The sequence below is a fragment of the Mytilus trossulus genome, chromosome 10, assembly GCF_036588685.1.
Source record: "Mytilus trossulus isolate FHL-02 chromosome 10, PNRI_Mtr1.1.1.hap1, whole genome shotgun sequence".
Lineage (NCBI taxonomy): Eukaryota > Metazoa > Mollusca > Bivalvia > Mytilida > Mytilidae > Mytilus > Mytilus trossulus.
Genome location: NC_086382.1, coordinates 18,266,469 through 18,288,648, shown reverse-complemented (window position 1 = coordinate 18,288,648; position 22,180 = coordinate 18,266,469). Strand labels below are relative to the sequence as shown.

At 30.7% G+C, this 22,180-nt stretch overlaps 1 protein-coding gene across 1 annotated transcript; it reads left to right on the top strand.

Annotated features, from left to right (window-relative positions):
* Positions 1–50: 50 nt before the first annotated feature.
* On the top strand, positions 51–22,180 carry LOC134686983 (calcipressin-2-like). The gene is made up of 4 exons (XM_063546881.1): positions 51–447; positions 13,051–13,224; positions 14,320–14,488; positions 17,055–22,180. The coding sequence occupies exons 1-4, from the start codon at positions 229–231 to the stop codon at positions 17,180–17,182; spliced, it is 690 nt and encodes a 229-aa protein (XP_063402951.1). The 5' UTR covers positions 51–228; the 3' UTR covers positions 17,183–22,180.

Here is a 22,180-nt window from a genome sequence, read left to right as displayed (position 1 = left end):
GTACGTTGTATTGAATTTGGTTTCAAATTGAACTTGGTAACGTGCTAGACCCAAAAGTCTGATTCATAACGATGCTTCGAGTTTGACCTAAAATTCTTTTTTTTATAAACGACAAAAAGGTAAAGATCTCGTATTTTTAATGAATCTAGTTTGACAGATTGACGTCATGTTCTTTTTTCGTATTTGGATTCTTCAGTCGTGTTGACACACATAGTGCATTATTTTAGCATGCCAAAAGCACTGAAAGAGTCAATTGAACCAGAGCAACTTGACAATCGATGGGATATAATAATGGAAATAGAAGATAATATCAGTCATGCTGAGGATGTTGGCACCGGTGCCAGCATGGAAAGGGAGTTTATGGAAGACAATACATTTACAGACTTGCCAAATGCATTAATTGTCACTAACGTTGCTGAATGTGTATTTGATGATGAAGATGCAAAGGTGAGATACTCAATTTTTGCTGGAAGCCGTTAGTTTAACTTTTAATGTATAGTCATAGTAATACATGTACATACAATGTACATGTATATAGTTGGGCTTCAGGTCCATTCACCCTGTTTACATGTTCGCCCTGAGTTTGTTTACCCTAGTCCTATAATATATGACTTCGCATTATATATTCACTATTTAACGTTTTCATGCTGATATTTTCATTTTTTATTTTTTGTCTAATGCGAGGCTTTCATATGTTATAGGACTATGTTTACCCATAAACGTATTATTACTTAAATTGGTAATCAGCTAAATTTTTATCTCAGAATGAACTCAGATCTGCTATGAATAACTTTCAGACGTCAAGCAGCAATCTCTTTTTAATACACCTTATCGCTATTTGTCCGCCATTACTGGATATCACACAGGTTCTCATAAAATTTTGACGTCATAAAACAAAACATCTGACGCCACAATGGAAAAGTGATTGTTGTATATGCGTCAAAAGGTCAAGCGGCCAGGTCGGCCGACCAGGTAGGGTAATAGCGATAAGGTGTATTATGAAGTCAAATGTTTTGAATAAATTGTGATATCAAACTTTTCTGGAACCTGTGTGATTTCAGGTAATACTGTAGCTGCAGAACCATACCTCTAAGGGACCTGTTCCGCAGCTAGTAATATTGGAGACAATTTTGCATACAACATTGTACAAATGTAAATACATCTATTCTAGAGTCCCTGGGTATGCAAGTTCTCCTTACTTTAAAAAAAATATATAATATTAAGAACATTTGACATGTTTAAGTTTATTAAACTTATTTAGATATTTATTTGGTACATATTTTTGAAATTCATGAAAACACATGTCATGGGAATATTTAAAAGTTGATAGGCTGTTTTCGAGCATAAACTGTAATGCCAAATTTAACTTTATTTTTAATACTTGGATAAAAAAATAAACATGATAAAATGATTTGTTCTGACAATGTCTGATAAACTAGCTAGTCAGCTTGGAGTTATTAAAAACAATGATGCATGAATTGTAATACAATGTACATGAAAAGGATTTACAAGTTCATTTATTATTATACTGCATAAATCAGGTAAATTGACGGAATTAAATTATTTTGTTGACTAATATCAATAAAGATAAATACATTCATTGTTTTCCAGTATTATATATACTACATTTTATATATGCAAATTAAATCAAAGAGAAAATAATTAATTGATTGTGGCAATACAAATATTCAGCGAATTTTTCAACAAACTTATCGATATCCTGTTCAAATGATAAACATAATATGCAATTACTCACAATTAGGCAATTGCAATAACAAAGAAAGATTAAAAATCAGGACCCAGGGCGAACAGGTACTAGGGCCAACTGACCCAGATTCATTGAGTTGTAAGCTAAATGTAAGAAATCAGTTTTCCAAGTTTGTTTGAATTATAAGCCTGAATTTCAAGTGTCTCATCAGGTGGACACCTCCTGTCTTTCAAGGGACATACTGTTTGATATATAAATAGTTGTAATTACACATACAGTATACATTGTATATGCAAATTTTTCAGTGATTTCATTGTCATGTACTTGAAATATAAACTTAATTTGGCATTCCAGTTTTAAAAGTTTGACATCATAATACATGTGTAGTGACTATTAAGGTCATTTGCAGACAAAATTCAGATGTAAATTACACTATGATACAATAGGTTTTTAAAAGTTCACAATAGAATGGAAATGGTCATGAACATTTGCATTTTAAATATAAATGTTCCACACCATATGAGTATTTGGACCGTACATGTACGTGTCGGTCTGGACCGTGTGCATACTTTTTCAAAATACTCATATGGTCAGACTGTAAGCATTCGGTCTGACTATTATTAAGAAGTTGGTCAAGTGTATTACTTCTCAAATTAATATAAAAAAGTTCATTTGTAATTAAAATAAAAACTTTCTATTTTAACTACTGTAAACCAAATTACATTTTTAGCTCACCTGGCCCGAAGGGCCAAGTGAGCTTTTCTCATCACTTGGCGTCCGTCGTCCGTCGTCGTTAACTTTTACAAAAATCTTCTCCTCTGAAACTACTGGGCCAAATTTAACGAAACTTGGCCACAATCATCCTTGGGGTATCTAGTTTAAAAAATGTGTGGCTTGACCCGGTCAACCAACCAAGATGGCCGCCACGGCTAAAAATAGAACATAGGGGTAAAATGCAGTTTTTGGCTTATAACTCAAAAACCAAAGCATTTAGAGCAAATCAGACAAGGGGTAAAAATGTTTATCAGGTCAAGATCTATCTGCCCTGAAATTTTCAGATGAATCGGTCAATCGGTTGTTGGGTTGCTGCCCCTGAATTTGGTAATTTTGAAGAAATTTGGTGTTTTTGGTTATTATCTTGAATATTATTATAGTTAGAGATAAACTGTAAACAGCAATAATGTTCAGTAAAGTAAGATCTACAAATAAGTCAACATGACCAAAATGGTCAGTTGACCCGTTTAGGAGTTGTTGCCCTTTATAGTCAATTTTTAAACATTTTTCGTTAATTAAAGTAATCTTTTACAAAAATCTTCTCCTCTGAAACTGCTTGGCCAAATAATTCCAAACTTGGCCACAATCATCTTTGGGGTATCTAGTTTAAAAAATGTGTGGCGTGACCTGGTCAACTAACCAAGATGGCCGCCACGGCTAAAAATAGAACAAAGGGGTAAAATGCAGTTTTTGGCTTATAACTCAAAAACCAAAGCATTTTGAGGAAATCTGACATGGGATAAAAATGTTTATCAGGTCAAGATCTATCTACCCTGAAATTTTCAGATGAATCGGTCAATTGGTTGTTGGGTTGCTGCCCCTGAATTGGTAATTTTGAGGAAATTTTGCTGTTTTTGGTTATTATCTTGAATATTATTATAGATAGAGATAAACTGTAAACAGCAATAATGTTCAGCAAAGTAAGATCTACAAATAAGTCAACATGACCAAAATGGTCAGTTGATCCGTTTAGGAGTTATTGCCCTTTATAGTCAATTTTCAACCATTTTTCATAAATCTAAGTAATCTTTTACAAAATCTCCACTGAAACTACTAGGCCACAATCATCTTTGGGGTATCTAGTTTGAAAAATGTGTCCGATGACCTGGCCATTTAACCAAGATGGCCGCCACGGCTAAAAATAGAACATAGGGGTAAAATGCAGTTTTTTGCTTATAATTATGAAACCAAAGCATCTAGAGCAAATCTGACAAGAAGTTAAATTGTTAATCAAGTCAATATCTATCTGCCCTGAATTTTTCAGATGAATTGGACAACTGTTTGTTTCGGTTGCTGCCCTCCAATTGGTAATTTTTAAAGAAATTTTGCCGTTTTTGGTTATCTTGAATACTATTATACATGTAGATAGCGATAAACTGTAAACAGCAATAATGTTCAGCAAAGTAAGATCTACAAATAAGTCAACATGACCTAAATGGTCAATTGACCCCTTAAGGAGTTATTGCCCTTTATAGTCAATTTTTAACAATTTTTATTAATTTGGTAAATTTATGTAAATTTTTACCAAATATAGTTCTCTGTTACTAATGGGCAAAGTTCATGATAGATATAATTGTAAGAAGCAAAATTGTTCAGTAAAGTAAGAACTTCAAACACATCACCATCACCAAAATACAATTTTGTCATGAATCCATTTGTGTCCTTTGTTTAATATGCACATAGACCAAGGTGAGCGACACAGGCTCTTTAGAGCCTCTAGTTTGTATTTTCACGGATAATTTATTTTGCGTTTTACCCTTTCTTGACCACTTCACGGCTATTTAATTTCGCGATTATCTGATTTACATGATGAAGTTTATTAAGGAATTATCAAAGATTGACATATTCGCTACGATTTATATTCGCGTTATTTTTCTACTCAGGAAAGTCGCGAAATAAGTTGGTTTACAGTATTAAAAAAATTCACCCTTATTGAATCTGTTAATTTAGCATGCCCATCATCAAAACATTTATTGAATTAAGATCACTGAAATTGAAGATATTGGAAGTAAACATCATGAACATACAATGTAATGTGGAAGGACAATTGTTCTAGAAATAGTAGAATATTTAGCAACTTTACAAAAAGAAGCAAATGCAAAGGAACATGCATGAACTGCAAACATGTAAATATAAAAAAATATTACGTAACTTGTTGTAGCAAGCTAAAGTGTCACATTGGGCTAGAGTACCAAAATTGGATTCACATATATATATATATACAATTAAACAAATATTTTATTCTAATTGTTCGTTTGTTCATTTTATCCATCTACAATGTAATTGTAATTATAACAATTTTTAAAACTAAAAAGAGATTATTATAAATGTTTTTTTTTAAATTTAACCCATATGTGTATACTCATACGGTCAGACTGTACACGTCAGATGCTCATATGGTCTGGAACATAAACACTGTAGTTCCAGAGGCAATGAGCAGATGAACTTTTTTTTCAGTACAGTAAAGTCAATCAATTGTAGGTAACTAAGCTTGATTTTACTTTATTTAGTTTCTCTTACTTGACTTAGTACCAAACTGTTCTACTTCAGCATGTTCTGAGTACAATGTACATGTAAACTGTTGAAAATTTGTATAATCCAGAGTTACACGAAACTACATGTATATATAAATAAAAAAAAGGTCTATTTGTTGTAACAGATAATCCTCTTATTTGATTGGTCATAAATGATCTTCAATTTCAAAAGTAATTTGTATAAACATTATAAATTTATAGATTTGGTCCGTCACTATTTCAGATTTACATAATTACTTCAGAGGAGGACGTAATTTACATGTGTTTTCCTGAGTGTCACGATAAAATAGAAATATTTGCAGTAAGAAGAAAAACTGTAATGGACTCATGAAAAGATATATTGCATAATTTGCATTCTGTCATTTCTTTTTTAATAATCAGAAATTTGATGGGTTCTGTACTTGTCTGTCTTCATTTCTAATATTGATATACACATACATGTACTAAAGGATAGCCATATTATATAATTTGTTGATAGTTGATAGTAAACATTTACTTGTGTATAAGACTTTGAAGGTACAAATGTACATGTAGCCACAGTAGGAGCACACCTGGAAAGCATAATTTCTTTTCAAAAAAGATATATATGTCAATGATAATTTGTCCCTGTAATTAAAAGATGCTTTGCAACTCTTTTACTTTTGAACATGTTGTAGTAGCCTTTTGAATTTCAACTTTTTAAAACAACTCACTGTATTAGTAATTGTTTTTAGATGTCAAGTAGAAACTACATGTATATAACTATTCAAATGTTAAAAGAAAAAAAACCAATGGATTGATTTATGACCATTGAATTATAATATGAAATACAAATATATACATGTATGCATTTGACAGCCAGTAATCAAGGGCAACTAGTAAATTGCAGGCACATGAAGAATTTTGTAGGGTGAAATATGTGTGTGGGCAGCCAAACCAGCCCGAACATATACATGGGACAGTCACATGTATGTAACAGCACAACATAAAAACAATCACATACATTGTAGGTTTTTAAAAGGTACTGCCAAGCACTTGTTCTGTACATCAGATTTATATGCTATGATGCTGTTTAAGGAAACAGATACATTTTAATTGGAAGAAGTAATTATTGATTTTATCATCTTTCCTCATGGTTACATTGTCATAAAATTACATAATCTCCTTAAATATTAAATTTTTGTATTACAAAACAAAGTTTTTTGCATGCAAATTACTTGAAATATAGCTATAGTCATGATAGTTATAAACTAATGTTAAAACCATTAAATTGTATAACTTAAGCTTAAATTTCTATCTTTAACTGAAGGAAAGACACAAAACAAAAGTCTTACACACTGATATGTCAAGTTATAACTAGAAATATGAAACGTCTTAAATGGAAATCTATAAGCTACATGTAGGTACACAATGTACATGTCTTGAAATGGAATATTTTAAGAAGTTTAACTAATTTGCAATAGGATGTAACAACTTCCCCTTCTCATAGCCTTTCGAAAAGTGTGCACAAATACATACATGTATGAAAAAAGAAAATGTGCTCTGATCAAAGAAAATTTCAACCAGACAACCAAGAACAAGGTTTTGTTGTTTGTGGCCTTTTTCCCTCAATATTTTGACTATTCATTAATCAGCCCACAAAATGTCATTTTGATGTACAGTTACATTTACATTTAAAGATGGAATATATATATATGTACAATATGTATGATACTTATTTCATTACACTTGGCAGGTTTCTGGAATTATATTCAGGACTGAAAGTTTAGAAAGCTGAATGCACAAAATAATTCAGAGCATTGAAAGAAAAAAAGACAAAACCACCATTGATTGTCCATGCTTAACTTTGCCTTGTAATCCTAGTTTTAAGTACAATAACCAGGTACATATCCAAGATTTGAACAGGGTTGTCATGGTTGTTGCCCTTTAATAAGACAACTTATTTTATTTTTTATCTGCAATTAATACTATTTTTCTTAATTATAGGGGGACAGGGGGATATTGAAATACCTCCTAATATATAGTGTATGAAATTTGCATTAAGACATTAGGAATTAACCTATTAATTTAAATAGTATTTTAAATGTTCTGTATGCGACAATATTGTGTTTTATATGAAGCCCTGACTTGTCATGATCATCTTAATGGAAACTAAAGGCAATCAATAAAAAACTCATAAATCTGCAAAATTATACAGCTAAAACATGAGTAATGAACTCTCTAGCTTATGGATAAAAATTGGAGATTTTGGGACATGTTTAGTAGAACATCAATATGGTATGACGTCAATGGTAAATAAAATACATTAGGAGAATCATACAAAAGAATTTATAGTCTAAATGATGACTATTTGAGTCCTATGTTATAGCAAGAATTGTTGTACATTGAAGTAAAAATTGTACAGATTGAAAAGTGGAATACTTTTATGATTGTCATTATCCATTGAGTTGCATAACCTTGAATGAAATAAATGAATAAAACTGAATTAGTATGTTAGTGTAGTACTCAACTTTAAATTCAGAAATATAGTATACATGTAGTTCTTAGTCATGGATGTTGTCGTTTCATATACTGTAACAAATGAAAGGATAAGACAAGTTGCTTTTAAAAAAAAAAAGTCAATACGTACCTTAGAACTTTTTTTTATGCAAATCTTATTTCAACTGAATTGTAAATTAAATCTCAGTGTTTTCATTATCATGTGTGTGGAGGATAATATTTTCTTTTTATTGTAAATTTGGGTATGTTGAGAGTGGTGTTAAATATAAAGTGAGGAGATAAGTTATTATCTTACCTCCTATACATTTCTAGGAATATGATTAGTTAAAAGCGACCTCGTGGAGACCGTGTATATTCAATATTAGGTCAGTAGGGAGGCAGGGCTTATTTCAATACACGGTTAGTTGTGGATTTACGACTTGGGCTCTGTTTGTTTATTTAAAACTATTAAAGTTCTGTTTTTAAAATAGTGTTGATATCAAGGTTGTTGATAATAAATATTTATCGTTTACATTATTTCTTTAGTGCAGACCAATTGAAGAAGGTTCTTAAAATTAAACACTTGAACACTTTCATACAGAAATAAGAAGATGTGTCATGATAGCAAAAAAGACAAATTTAGTCTAAATTCAACAAATAAAGTTAGTCGGTAAGATAAATTCGTTACATAGTGTGCTAGTGACCTAATATGATATATACACGTTAAGCTAATTACATATGGGGTTCGAGCTTCGCTCTCACCCTAACTGGAATTTACTAAAAACCCTGTATAAATAATATTAGGTCACTAACACACTATGTAACTAATAATGTGTGACACTTCTATGGTTCTTATTGGTATAGGTAATATTGCACCTAAGTACACCAGCCATGCATTTTATTTACTTTTTTGTTAAAAAAAACCATAAATAGATATAGGAAGATGTGGTATGAGTGCCAACGAGACACCTCTCCATCCAAGTAATAATTTATAAAAGCAAACCATTATAAGTCAAGGGGCATTTAACACAGAACCTTGGCTCACATCGAACAGCAAGCTATAAAGGGTCCAAAAAAATACTAGAATAAAACCATTCTAATGGGAAAACTAACGGTCTATATCAAAACGAGAAACGAGAAATATGTATGAACTACTTAAACAGACGACAACTACTGTACATCAGATTCCTGACTAAGGACAGGTGCAAAAATTTGCAGCGGGAATAAACGTTATAGTACGATTATTTTGATTCATAGAATGTGGAATAATTATTCCTACCAATAAGACAAAAGCTACTTGCTAATCATTTATTTTATGCATGCCGTAAAACCCTACTCCACATTAGAAAAGGGTTGGGATCCAGCTAATACATTCAATATGCTGCTTATACACATGTATACTTGTACAAATGTATATTTGTTCGAAATCAGGAGCTAGTTTTTTTTTGCTTATTATCGTGTCTGTTTTTTGTTGTTTAGTTTGAAAAAGAATGCCATTAATTGATGCAGATATGTGCTTAATGGTGAAAATATACCACTCATTGGCACATTTATAACTTGTTTGTATAACTGTCCATTTTACCCAAATTCATTGCTTCTTTGAAATCATTTTACAAATGCAGGTAAACCTTTTTTGTTTGGAATCTTTAAAGGATATTCTTGTCATGCTTGTGTATCAATTAATTCTACTGCATTGATAACCGTTTTAACATGTTTAAATTAACAATGATCATATTTTTGTACATTTACGTTACATCATAGGCAATAAGAATGCATTCCCTTTTTATCTTGTGTGTGACTCTATTTTATTAATGAAATCTGTTGTATCTATAATTCAATTCTAAAGTTATGTCTCTTCAATAATAGTTTTATGTTAGGTCAATTAATTTCTCATCCTCAATCCATCTCAAAATTATTACTAAATTAATTTTATGATTTTTTGGAAGACTGATTAAAGGTACATGTGTCCATGTTTTAAATAATTATTCTTCTTTAAAAATTATACGTATGGATAGCTATTTCGTTTTTATACGACCGCAAATTTTGAAAAAATTTTCGTCGTATATTGCTATCACGTTGGCGTCGTCGTCGTCGTCCGAATACTTTTAGTTTTCGCACTCTAACTTTAGTAAAAGTGAATAGAAATCTATGAAATTTTAACACAAGGTTTATGACCATAAAAGGAAGGCTGGTATTGATTTTGGGAGTTTTGGTCCCAACATTTTAGGAATTAGGGGCCAAAAAGGGCCCAAATAAGCATTTTCTTGGTTTTCGCACTATAACTTTAGTTTAAGTTAATAGAAATCTATGAAAATTTGACACAAGGTTAATAACCACAAAATAAAGGTTGGGATTGATTTTGGGAGTTTCGGTCTCAACAGTTTAGGAATTAGGGGCCAAAAAGGGACCCAAATAAGCATTTTTCTTGGTTTTCGCACCATAGCGTTAGTATAAGTAAATAGAAATCTATGAAATTTAAACACAAGGTTTATGACAATAAAAGGAAGGTTGGTATTGATTTTGGAAGTTTTGGTCCCAACAGTTAAGGAAAAAGGGGCCCCAAAATTAAACTTTGTTTGATTTCATCAAAATTGAAAAATTGGGGTTCTTTAATATGCCTAATCTAACTGTGTATGTAGATTCTTAATTTTTGGTCCCGTTTTCAAATTGGTCTACATTAAGGTCCAAAGGGTCCAAAATTAAACTTAGTTTGATTTTAACAAAAATTGAAACCTTGGGGTTCTTTGATATGCTGAATCTAAAAATGTACTTAGATTTTTGATTATTGGCCCAGTTTTCAAGTTGGCCCAAATCGGGGTCCAAAATTAAACATTGTTTGATTTCATAAAAAATTGAATAATTGGGGTTCTTTGATATGCCAAATCTAACTGTGTATGTAGATTCTTAATTTTTGGTCCAGTTTTAAAATTGGTCTAAATTAAAGTGCAAAGGGTCCAAAATTAAACTAAGTTTGATTTTAACAAAAATTAAATTCTTGGGCCTCTTTGATATGCTGAATCTAAACATGTACTTAGATTTTTGATTATGGGCCCAGTTTTCAAGTTGGTCCAAATCAGGATCTAAAATTATTATATTAAGTATTGTGCAATAGCAAGTCTTTTCAATTGCACAGTATTGTGCAATGGCAAGAAATATCTAATTTCACAATATTGTGAAATAGCAAATTTTTTTTTAATTAAGAGTTATCTTTCTTTGTCCAGTATAGTAAGCAAGAAATATCTGCAAGAATTTTTTTTAATTGGAGTTATCTTTCTTTGTCCAGAATCAACTTAAATCTTTGTTATATACAATATACAATGTATATTCACTTTTTACTACCAACTGATAAATTTAAATAATCTTTACCATTCAGTGATAACAAGCAGTTTTTTTACATCATGTATTTAAATGAGTAGTAATTGTTGCAAACTCCATTAGAATATTTTAATTGAAATTAGTTTTGGAATAAGGGAAAGGGGGATGTGAATAAAAAATTGGGTTAAATTTTTCTCATTTGAAATTTCATAAATAAAAAGAAAATTTCTTCAAACATTTTTTTGAGAGGATTAATATTCATGATATTCAACAGCATAGTGAATTGCTCTAAGAGAAAACAAAAATTTTAAGTTCATTTGAATACATTCATTCTGTGTCAGAAACCTATGCTGTGTCAACTATTTAATCACAATCCAAATTTAGAGCGGAATCCAGCTTGAATGTTGTGTCCATACTTGCCCCAACCGTTCAGGGTTCAACCTCTGCGGTTGTATAAAGCTACGCCCTGCGGAGCATCTGGTTTCTATATATGTTTTCAACTATATATTTTATTATCATATATATAGCATATAAGTAAGTTAGCTATCATTGTGAAGTTTTAAATATAATGAATACGCCATATGGAGATGCTAATACAGCTAAGAAGAACAAATGTTCCCAATGAACAAAAAGAAAGTTTCACAATATTCCTCCATAGACCATATTTCTAACTAATAAATATGTGTGAAACCTCAAGGATTCACGCAATAAACTTCGCAACACTGGTGGATTGTTCTTTGATATTTGAAAATTATTATTAAACCATTTTGAACATGTTGAAATGACATGAACATGATGATGACAATAAACTTAATGAAAACTTCTGTACTGTCTGTATTGCCCTGAGCACAAAGTTATCTTTTTTGGTAATAAAGTGAATTTCTCTTTTTCTATTAACCTTATAATTAAGTCTTTTCCTCAGTCTCTTTGATTTGATAACATTTAAAGCTATAAAGGCATCTGATCAGCTTTTTAGTACACTGTTGACATATTACATACATTATGCTATATAAAGGACATTTAAAAACATAACATTAAGATGAAAGATAATAATCTGTTATGAATTGTTTTATGGTTTCCTTTTATTTACTAAGCATTTTAATTTGCTAAGAAGACAATTAATCTATTAATTTTTTATACAGTTTGGATTATCATTATACATTGTACATGCTTATATTTTATCTGAAACAACGAACATCCCTTTAAGTATTTGTTGGTATAACTATATTTGCACCCTTATTTAGTAGACATGCTAGACGGCGCATTGTGACTTTGAATTTTCAATTAATTCATCCAGTTATGACAATTTATAATCAGTTAAAATTTATTTAAGGATTGACTGTTATATTTTTAAGCCTTACAATTATTAGTGGGGGATATGGCCGGAGCATTACGTTCCATAAATACTGAAATTGGTTTCTGTTTTCTAACTTTAGTTTGCCTCAACCAAATGTTATGAAACTTATACACAATACTCATTACCACAAAACACAGATCCAGTTTGACATTTGGTGGTGTCACTACAACCATTCTATAGATCTGCCCCTATGCAAACGGAAAAATTGTTGAATTTTAGCTTCCTTTCTATGACTTATATTTGTTTTAACCAAATGTGATAAAACTTCTACAAAATGCTTAATTCAACAAAAAACACATCAAATTTTAATGTGGGTGTGTCACTTTTACCGTTCTAAAATTGTACTCCTTTACAAAGGATTGCTGAAATTTTCCTTTATGTTAGCCATGTGAGCTTGAAGTTAACCTCAACTAAACGTTATGAATCTTTTATATAATGTTTTCCCACAATACTCAGATAGATTTTGAACTTTGGTAGCGTAACTTTTCATGAGTTATGTTCCTTTATAATGTTGAATGCAAGTGTTGGCATTGATCTCCATTGACACATTCCTCTTTTGTCTGCAAAGAAATAACATAAAAAATGTGGTGCACAGTCCTCAGGTTAAAAGTGTGCACCACATTTGTTGGGGTAATTGTAAAAAGGACAGAAAAGTATTATAGTCAATCTTTATAATTTTAATTCTGGATTCCATCTTTAAGGACTCAGGAATAGATAATTAAGAAAATGTTGATGAAGTCACTGTCACATGACAAAATTGTGTCTGTGCTGATAGACTAAAATCTCAGGCAATCAGAAGATGTGTTAATTACATCCAAATTTAAATTGGTATGACATATATAGATATACATTACTCTATCTACCAAGATTGAAAGTATTATTGAATTTACCTTTTATGTTTTCAGAAGAAACTAGAAGATGTGTTTAGAGTTTTTGATAAAGATGCGTCTTTCCAATATTTAAAATGTTTTCGACGAGTTCGAGTAAACTACATATTGCCTGATGCTGCAGTTAAGGCCAGAATACATTTACATGAAACACAAATTTGTGGGCAGGTGTCAAAATGTTTTTTTGTTCAGGTAAGCATATAAATGTATACAGTAAATGATGGCCATACTTACCTATAATGTTTTACTTTTACCAATTTTGACTCAGATGGAGAGTTGTCTCATTGACACTAATACCACATCTTCCTATATCTATATTCACAGTTCACTACACTTATTAGTAAAAAGCTGTCCTCAACATGTGTTCATATGATGGCACTGAACTCTCAAACATCTCCTTTTTATGAACGCCTAATAGTGTCCATATTTTAAAAATGTTCAAACATGTCCACCATTTATATACATTAAAGAATCTTACAAATGTGGAACAAAAACAAAATGAAACCTCAAATACAAGGATATATACTTTTTAGAATGAAACCTTAAATACAAGGATATATACTTTTTAGAATGAAACCTTAAATACAAGGATATATACTTTTTAGAATGAAACCTTAAATACAAGGATATATACTTTTTAGAATGAAACCTTAAATACAAGGATATATACTTTTTAGAATGAAACCTTAAATACAAGGATATATACTTTTTAAAATAAAACCTTAAATACAAGGATATATGCTTTTTAGAATGAATACTTTTTAGAATGAAACCTTAAATACAAGGATATATACTTTTTAGAATGAAACCTTAAATACAAGGATATACACTTTTTAGAATGAAACCTTAAATACAAGGATATATACTTTTTAGAATTAATTAACCAGGTGATAAATGTTTGCGTCTTTGTCACTATAATTTACCACAGTAAATATCTGAAGGTCGTTTTTAAAAAGTGTAACAAAAATCTAATGCTTCAGATTAACACATAAATAAAATTGTCCTTAGATTAAAAGACCAAGCTTTTAATTTTTATGCCCAATTTATGGGCATTATGTTTTCTGGTCTGTCCGTCTGTACTGTTTCAGGTTTAAGTTTTTAGTCGAGGTGTTTTTGATGAATTTGAAGTCAAATCCACTTGAAACTTAGTACACATGTTCCCTATGATATGATCTTTCTAATTTTAATGAGAAATGAGAGGTTTTACCCCATTTTCACGGTCCACTGAACCTTTAAAAATGATGGGGCATTCATGTACTAGATAAACATTCTTGTTTTATTTTTCAGCCAATACATACCAGTGGAGGTAACAGTCCTCATCTGAAACTGCCACCTCTTACTAAACAATTCCTCATCTCACCACCAGCCTCTCCACCTTTAGACTGGGAACCAGTGCATGAAGCTGAACCAGTCATTAATTTTGATTTATTACATGCCATGGCCAATCTTGCTCCAGGTTTGTAATTTTTTATTGACAATTCATGTTAATTTTGTGAGAAATTGAAGTCCAAAAAAACTCATCATAAATCTTAGGTCCAAGACCACAATTATTTCGTAGTGCATTTCTTTAAGAAAATAAATGAAAATTCAAAAAATCCCACCTGCGCTTTCTCATTGAAATTTTTACAGCGTGTTGGACTGCTTAGGGACAAATGATATCAAAATTATAGAAAACCTCATTGGCTCTAACTAAAAATATGGACTATTTTATGTTTAGGGCATCTTGAAATCTTTTGACAGCTTCTGAAGTGCTAATTTCTTACTTTTTAAACCAAATCACTACTTTCCTTTAAAATTCTGGACCCAATTATTTTTACAGTGTAATTTCACCCTCCCTACTTGCAAATTGAGGCATTAAACATGGAGAAATAAATTTGGAAGGGGTATAAAAATTAATGGCAAGTAACCCACTGTCAACACTAAGGACTATATTTATGGACAACGAAAATCAAGGGACGACAATTTTGGTCTGGGACCAAATACCAGGACTAAAATCTACACTTACACCAGACCATGTTTTGTCTGCAAAAGACTCATCTATGACATTCAAATAAAAAAATGTTGAAAAGGCCAAATAAAGTACGAAGTTGAAGAGCATTGAGGACCAAAAAGTCCTAAAAGTTTTTCCAAATACAGCTAAGGTAATTTATTCCTGAGGTAGAAAAGCCTTAGTATTTCAAAAATTCAAAGTTTTGTTAACGGTTAATTCATTATTATGAACATATCAATGATAACTCAAGTCAACACGGAAGTGCTGACTACTTTATACCCTCGGGGAAATAAATATCGACCAGCAGTTGCATCGACCCAGTGGTTGTAAACAAAATCATCCTATATACCTGGACTAAAATTTTACACTTAAGCCAGATGCGCGTTTCGTCTACAAAGACTCATCAGTGACGCTCAAATAAAAAAGTGTTTAAAAGGCCAACAGTTGTTTAAAAAAAAAAGTTATTTCCCATGATGAAGTGTTAAGTAGTCATATATAGTTATATATGTGTGAACTGAAATCCTTGGAGGCCTTTTTTCAGAGTATACTTCTTATATTGAATGGACTATAAATTGTATATAAATCTACCCATTTTGAATCCAAAATTTTGAGTTGATAGCAATTGTTTTTTGTCTTAATGATAAGGTATGAGTTGCTCAACATTTTCACTATTGCTGCCTGTTAGTTAAAAATGTTTTTCACGACGACTATAAGTAAGGGCTGTTTCAGAATTAAACGCTTTGGTGGGGGTAAGCTTCATTACAGGTAACCTGGTTTTAGTTGCTCTTACTTGAACTTTTACCAGAATGTTCTACTACAGAGTAGGTAACTTAGCGAAAAAATTATATACTTCAGAGTCAAAAGTCGTATGGAATTAGTTAATTAAAAGTGCCCATAGTATAAAGAACACATTAAAATGAATAGAATAAAATTAGCTAATAACTCTAGCTTAAGCTTAAAAGAATCATTTCTCAAATTGAAAAGTTAGAATAATTCGGCAAAACAGAAAAGCCCTCAATAAATATATCAACTGATGAATAGAATATACAATAATTGTCACATTCCTGACTTTAGAAAGGCAAGTAGGTATACCCATGGGAACAATATTATGTTTGCAGCATTAGAAAAATGAAATGTATTCTTTTTTAAATCAAAAATCATTATTGTAGAGTATTGTACTTAAGAATAACATGAACCCAAGACTGTCAGCCATGAGTAGCTGTTTTGGTAGTAAAAGTAGTCATTTATGTGTACCTAATCTAATTTAGACACAGAGGCGGATTTAGGGGTTGCTTATATAGGGAATCACTGAAGCGTGACTGGAGTGGGCCCCCTCTTATGCCAGTCAGTGGGCCCCCACTTATGAAAATTTCTGGATCCGCCACTGAGACACATGGCTTACATTGTAATCTGAGTCTAAAGTAGGTCATTAATTAAAGCATGCTACATAATATGTTAATTATAAATCTCCAGTCTTTAAATAATTGTACAATTTCCTGTCATTGATTCTTAAATAAATATGGAAAGATTCATTATATTACTTGATATTTACTGGATTGAGGCAATATGACATTGATTTTAAATAAAATGAATATCATTTATAAGGAAAAGACGACCCCTTCAGCAGTGTTTAAACATTTAATTAGAAAAATAAGAGTAATGTTTATTTATTGAGAACAGAAGTTTGAAGTGTATACCAGATATTCCTAGCAACAGATGCTATTAAATTTGAAAATTAATCATTTTTGAGTGAAATGGATACAGCAGTATAAGATCCTCAGCAAACACGATCGGATAGACCAAGTTTAAAATCATAACATTGTTTCCTGCTATTGATTTCAAAGCAAATCCAATAATATAGAATCAATTACTGATTTCGTAAAGTTTTTAAAGCAGAGTGAGTATGCAATAAGTCATATTTCACATGCATTGATCCACAAAGAGGAAAGGTCAAGACTGAGAGCAACTTTGTGTTTAGTTAAGAATACAATAAATATTGGCACTCATAATTTTTTGTCTTTTCTTTTCGCAGGTCAAAGTCACGAACTTCATCCTCCGTCAGACAAACACCCAGCCATTGTTGTACATATTTGTGAAGACTCCTCAGACCCCGACATGAACCAACCTCCAAAGATTATCCAGACACGTAGACCACCATAGTCTTATATCACTTTATATGTGACAGAAAAAATTTCCAAGAATTTGTTCATGGCAATTATGTATTCTTCAACTGTTACCATTGACAACCTGTGTTGCCATTTGTTGGACATCAAAAACCAATGTACAAAACATGTATTATTTGATCAGTGTTATCCTGTTATATGTAGATTTTATTTTTACAAATATTTTGAATTTGAAAAAAAAGGAAAAAGATATATTTGCTGAAGATCTGCATTTGTCCTTTTGGGAACTGGAAAGTTTTGATATATAGTTCAATATTAGTTATAAGAGGTCTGTCAGACATGCTATCCTTCAATGGGCAAAAGGATGAGGCAAGCCAAAACAAATAGTCAAACAATAAACAATATTTAAAAACATCAGAACATTGAAATATCTTAGTCACCTAAATGGTTTAGTTCACAGTATATATATCTCTATGTTCTAATTGTGTTTGTTTTTTTTGCAATCTAATTATTTCAGAAATGAGAATAAAAAACCCTCAACTGTAAGCAGTAATCCTAAAAGGTCCTGTTGGACATTGGCAAGGTTTCTATACATTAGAGTTTGGTACATGTTGTCTTACTGTAACTAAATAAAAGAAAAAACTACAATCTATGAAATATGAATAAATCAAGTTATATGTTGATATAAATAAATTTGGTGTATTTACTGTCTTCTGATTGGTTAAAATTATTAGTTTTATTTTCAATGTTGTCAATTTTTATGGCGACACGCCCACTCTGACATTGTGTATTCATACGCCAACATGTGTGTATGTTGTTATTGTTAATATAACTAATATAAAAAGTTCTTTGAGCCTTATTTTTGATGAAAATTTATTTATAATGAATGGCAATAATTTATTTTGATTTTATTGAACCATAAAACTAATTTTTGACTCTTCACATTTTACATAATCAGCTTCGCGGATTATTCAATGTGAAGAGTCAAAAATTAGTTTTATGGTTCAATAAATTCAAAATAAATAATAGCCATTCATTAAATGAGTGTGAAGCAAAGCAACATGAAAATAATCCTAAAGAGACACTAAGAATACATCTTGATGTTGCAATGATTTATCTATAAACATTTTTGTCAATAACAACTGCATATAAAGATTTCTAAATGTATAGTAAACATGGTATACACCACATCTCCTTTTATTCATACTTAAAAAAACAAAAAATCTATAAAAATGCACAATTTAATTAAGAAATATTTGATCATTTCTAATTTGATTTTTTTTTTCATAATATTTTTTGTATTGGTCAATTTGATACTTGTTCATGTTGAACATTTACAAATGAAATAAAGTATCACAGCATAATGTTTGTGATAAAAATACACTAAAAGAAACCACTTACTGAGTATGGGGAAGTATTTTCTAAATGCAAGGCAATAAAGAACAGACTTGTATAACAATATTTAGAAAGTTGTCTCTAGTCATCTAAAGGAGTAGGTCCAGTAAGACCCCTTTTTGGCCCCAAAATATAGCAGTTTTACAAAATTGTTAAAATGTAAACTTTTAGTTATTTAATTGACAGTAGAATGCTTCTGCAACATAAATATGAGCTGTTTTTGCCAATTACAATGCACATATATCGGGTACTAGCACCAACTAGTCATGCTAAATTACTGAAATCTTTGAAATCTTCATAATTCTTGCATTTTAGTTAAATTTAAGACGATTTCCGTGTAAAACAAAAGTGGCCGCATTCGTGTTCATCCTAAATATTGAAATGTTAGTTGTATTTGATGATAAAACATAACATATATAAAGGTTAAGGATGAACAGGGATGTGGCCACTTTCATTTTTGACAAAAAAACATCTAAAAAGTGACATTTTTCGGCATATTTGGTAGAATTTTCATATTTTAGCTTGAATCGGAACATTTTAATGGCTAAATAAGTTAAAATCTTTCACATAAATTTATTGAATCAAATAAAATAGACAATCTGAAATTTGAGGCCAAAATCGGTCCTTACAGGACCTACTCCTTTAATATTGTCAGTACTTGCATGTAGTTTGAAAGAATATATCATTAAACACTGGTGCTAGATATATATGTATATAACAAATATGTAATGTAGTTGTATAATTTAAATTGTACCATTTTTTGTTGAGGCAGGAAAATCTTCTATATAAACATTGATGGTTTTTTTATGCTTTGTAACCTTTCTATATGATTCAGGGAGAAGGTATTAAGAGTTTATTGGGTAAAGACCCAACATAAAAAAGGACGAGCTTGACTAGTAGGATTTTGAAAACAGGAATTTAGCTGCAAAAATTCTATTTTAAAAAATCTTTTTTTTAGTCTGATTGAAAGTTTAAGTCTGATTGAAAGGCAATGATATTTGTTCAAGGTCACTACATATTTCTAAATTGGAGCCTAGCTGGCTACTCTCATAAAAAGACATGTTGTTCCTGTCAATTTTTATTATTTTATTTCAGTAAAGGACAATGGCTATTGTAAAACAAAGTTTTTAGCTCAAGATTTGTCGTTTCTATAGATAAAAGTAGACAACATTTGTACAATTCAGATTTCCTTGCTATTTTCTATTGTTGGACTCACTCAAACACTTCCATTTAGCTTAATTTAGGGGTCAACTACTGTAAACCAACTTATTTTCCGAGCGATTTATTTTCCCGACTTTCGCAAGTAGAAAACTAACTCGAATATAAATCGTCGCAATTATGTAAAACTTTGATCTTTCCATATTAAACTTCATCAAATAAATCAAGTAATTGCAAAATTAAATATCCGGGAAGTGGTCTTCACAGTTTAAATCGCGAAATAAAGTATCAGCGAAAATAAGATGGTTTACAATATGTATGGGATTTTTTTTCAGTCATGGGCTGAATTGATCAAATTTTGTCCCAGTGTTTTTTTAATTTTTATCAATAATGGTTTATAGATGTATATAACTTAAATCATTTGTTTTAGCTGGTGGTGTCAAATTCTTCAGAGCAGTTTTTGCATTACTGTGTAATAAATTATATCATTCAGTGGAAGCTTTTTCTGTAGATATTCAATACTGAAGTGCTGGTTGTATTTTGTATGATAGTTCACATAATAATATTACAGGGTAAAATTCAAGCATTAAAGGTTTTGTAGATAATCATTTTATTATGCATAGCAATTAACAAATGTTACTCTATCTTTTCACTTCACAGTTTCATAAACTAAAAGACTATGTGGGTTATTGCATTGTTTGCACAGTAACACCAAAATGAAAACAACATCATGGCATTGATAGAATTTTCACTATTTCAAGTTAGGACATTGTTATGACCAATGACAACGTTTTGGTTTACCTCTGTGAAATGTTACCCAGAATGCGTAAGATTCTGAAATGTCAAATTGTATAGAATAACAGATTTCATATTAACTTAATTTTGTTTTTAAAGTCATCCTAAGTTAGAATTAAAGGGTCATATGAGGTTTTACTATCTCTTGGTATCCATCAACTTAAGCTTCTTTAAGAGAACTAAATGGATTAAAGCCAAATTTGGTATAGACTTTTATTACTTTCATGACCAATTGTAACTAAGATATCTAATATAAAGACTTGTCTCTAATGGATGGAAATAGAACCACTAAACTTGTTGAAATCAGTGGTGACACAATAGGGGTCCTTTTGGGAGAATGTTTTAGGAGTGTTGAAAATTAAAATAACATTCCTGCTTGTAGAAAACTTTTTATATATACATTAAACCAAGTGTGACCTATACAGATAAATAATCTTGTGGAGAACTACATTGTACTTTATTAGTCAAAACCAAAAATTAAAAAGTGCTTTCAAACGTAAATGGATAAAATTTGTTCACATGTTTCTAAATCCATGGTGTGATTCAGTAATCATCAAAATTGTGGAAAATTTTATTTTACTTGGTTATGAAAGTTTAAAAAATATAAGTCAACCTTTTTAAAAGTAGATTGACTGAACTGATGAAGATATTCTTGTGGTTTATTTGATGATGAACGCTTGCTTATATGGTAATATGCTAGTTTTACAGGACAGACTGTTTATTTGTTAAAATATTTTATAGAGGTCTATGCCTTCTGATTGAGAGTAAAAAGTAAAATAACAAAAACACTGAGCTCTGTGGAAAATTCAAAATGCAAAGTCTCTTTTTAAATTGCCAAATCAAAAGCTCAAACACATCAAACGAATGGATAACAACTGTCATATTCCTGACTTGGTACAAGCAAAATGATCTCAATATAAAATTTATTTTTTTAAAAACCATTTTTTTTAATACAACAATTCATACCACCATTTTACAGCCTCTGTCGTTGCTCATTCTATATACATGCATGTCAGACATTTAACCTCATAGTCCTGAAGACTCAGAATTGGCGAAAAACATATTAAAATTCTGTCATGTTCATCTTGGGTCTTATAGACTATATAAGAAGTGAAAAAAATATTTTAAGATAATAGTTCTTCTCCATAATTATTTTGTTTATTTTTAAAAGTTACTTGTAAATTACACCCTCATTATATGAATTGTTGTGTATTGATTATTCATTGGTACCAGTATTAAATGAAATTCTGGAACCCAGCAATTGGTTGTCCTAGTTTCTTTATGTTATTTTTTTATCAAGGAGTATTTCATCAGTACATTGTAGTTTCAATTGTTTTGGATTATAGGATTATACAACAGTCTTCACAATTAATCAAAATCTTGACAGCCAGTAACACAAGTATTGGATCAGATGCCTCATTAGCCATGTTACTGTAATTTATAGATTTATTTTTAATTAAATATTTGAACATCTGAAAACATTTTGTGAAGACTGGCACCTTATGTTGACCTCTGTTTGCTTTTTTATTTGGTTTGTGTTGAATTTTTGTGGTGCTGTCTCAAATATTGACCTCACAATCCCCTTTATTTGTAAAATTACCAGAAATTAATTCTCTGCTAATAATTGTATTTTCTCCACAGTTATCATACAAACTGTATAACGTTGCATAATGCTTAGATATATTTA

Excerpts from the sequence above, each read along its gene's own strand:
- LOC134686983 (XM_063546881.1), top strand. The coding sequence starts at position 229 with ATGCCAAAAGCACTGAAAGAGTCAATTGAACCAGAGCAACTTGACAAT. Across the intron at positions 448-13,050 it reads TTGATGATGAAGATGCAAAG|AAGAAACTAGAAGATGTGTT; the intron begins GTGAGATACTCA and ends TTATGTTTTCAG. Across the intron at positions 14,489-17,054 it reads CATGGCCAATCTTGCTCCAG|GTCAAAGTCACGAACTTCAT; the intron begins GTTTGTAATTTT and ends TTCTTTTCGCAG.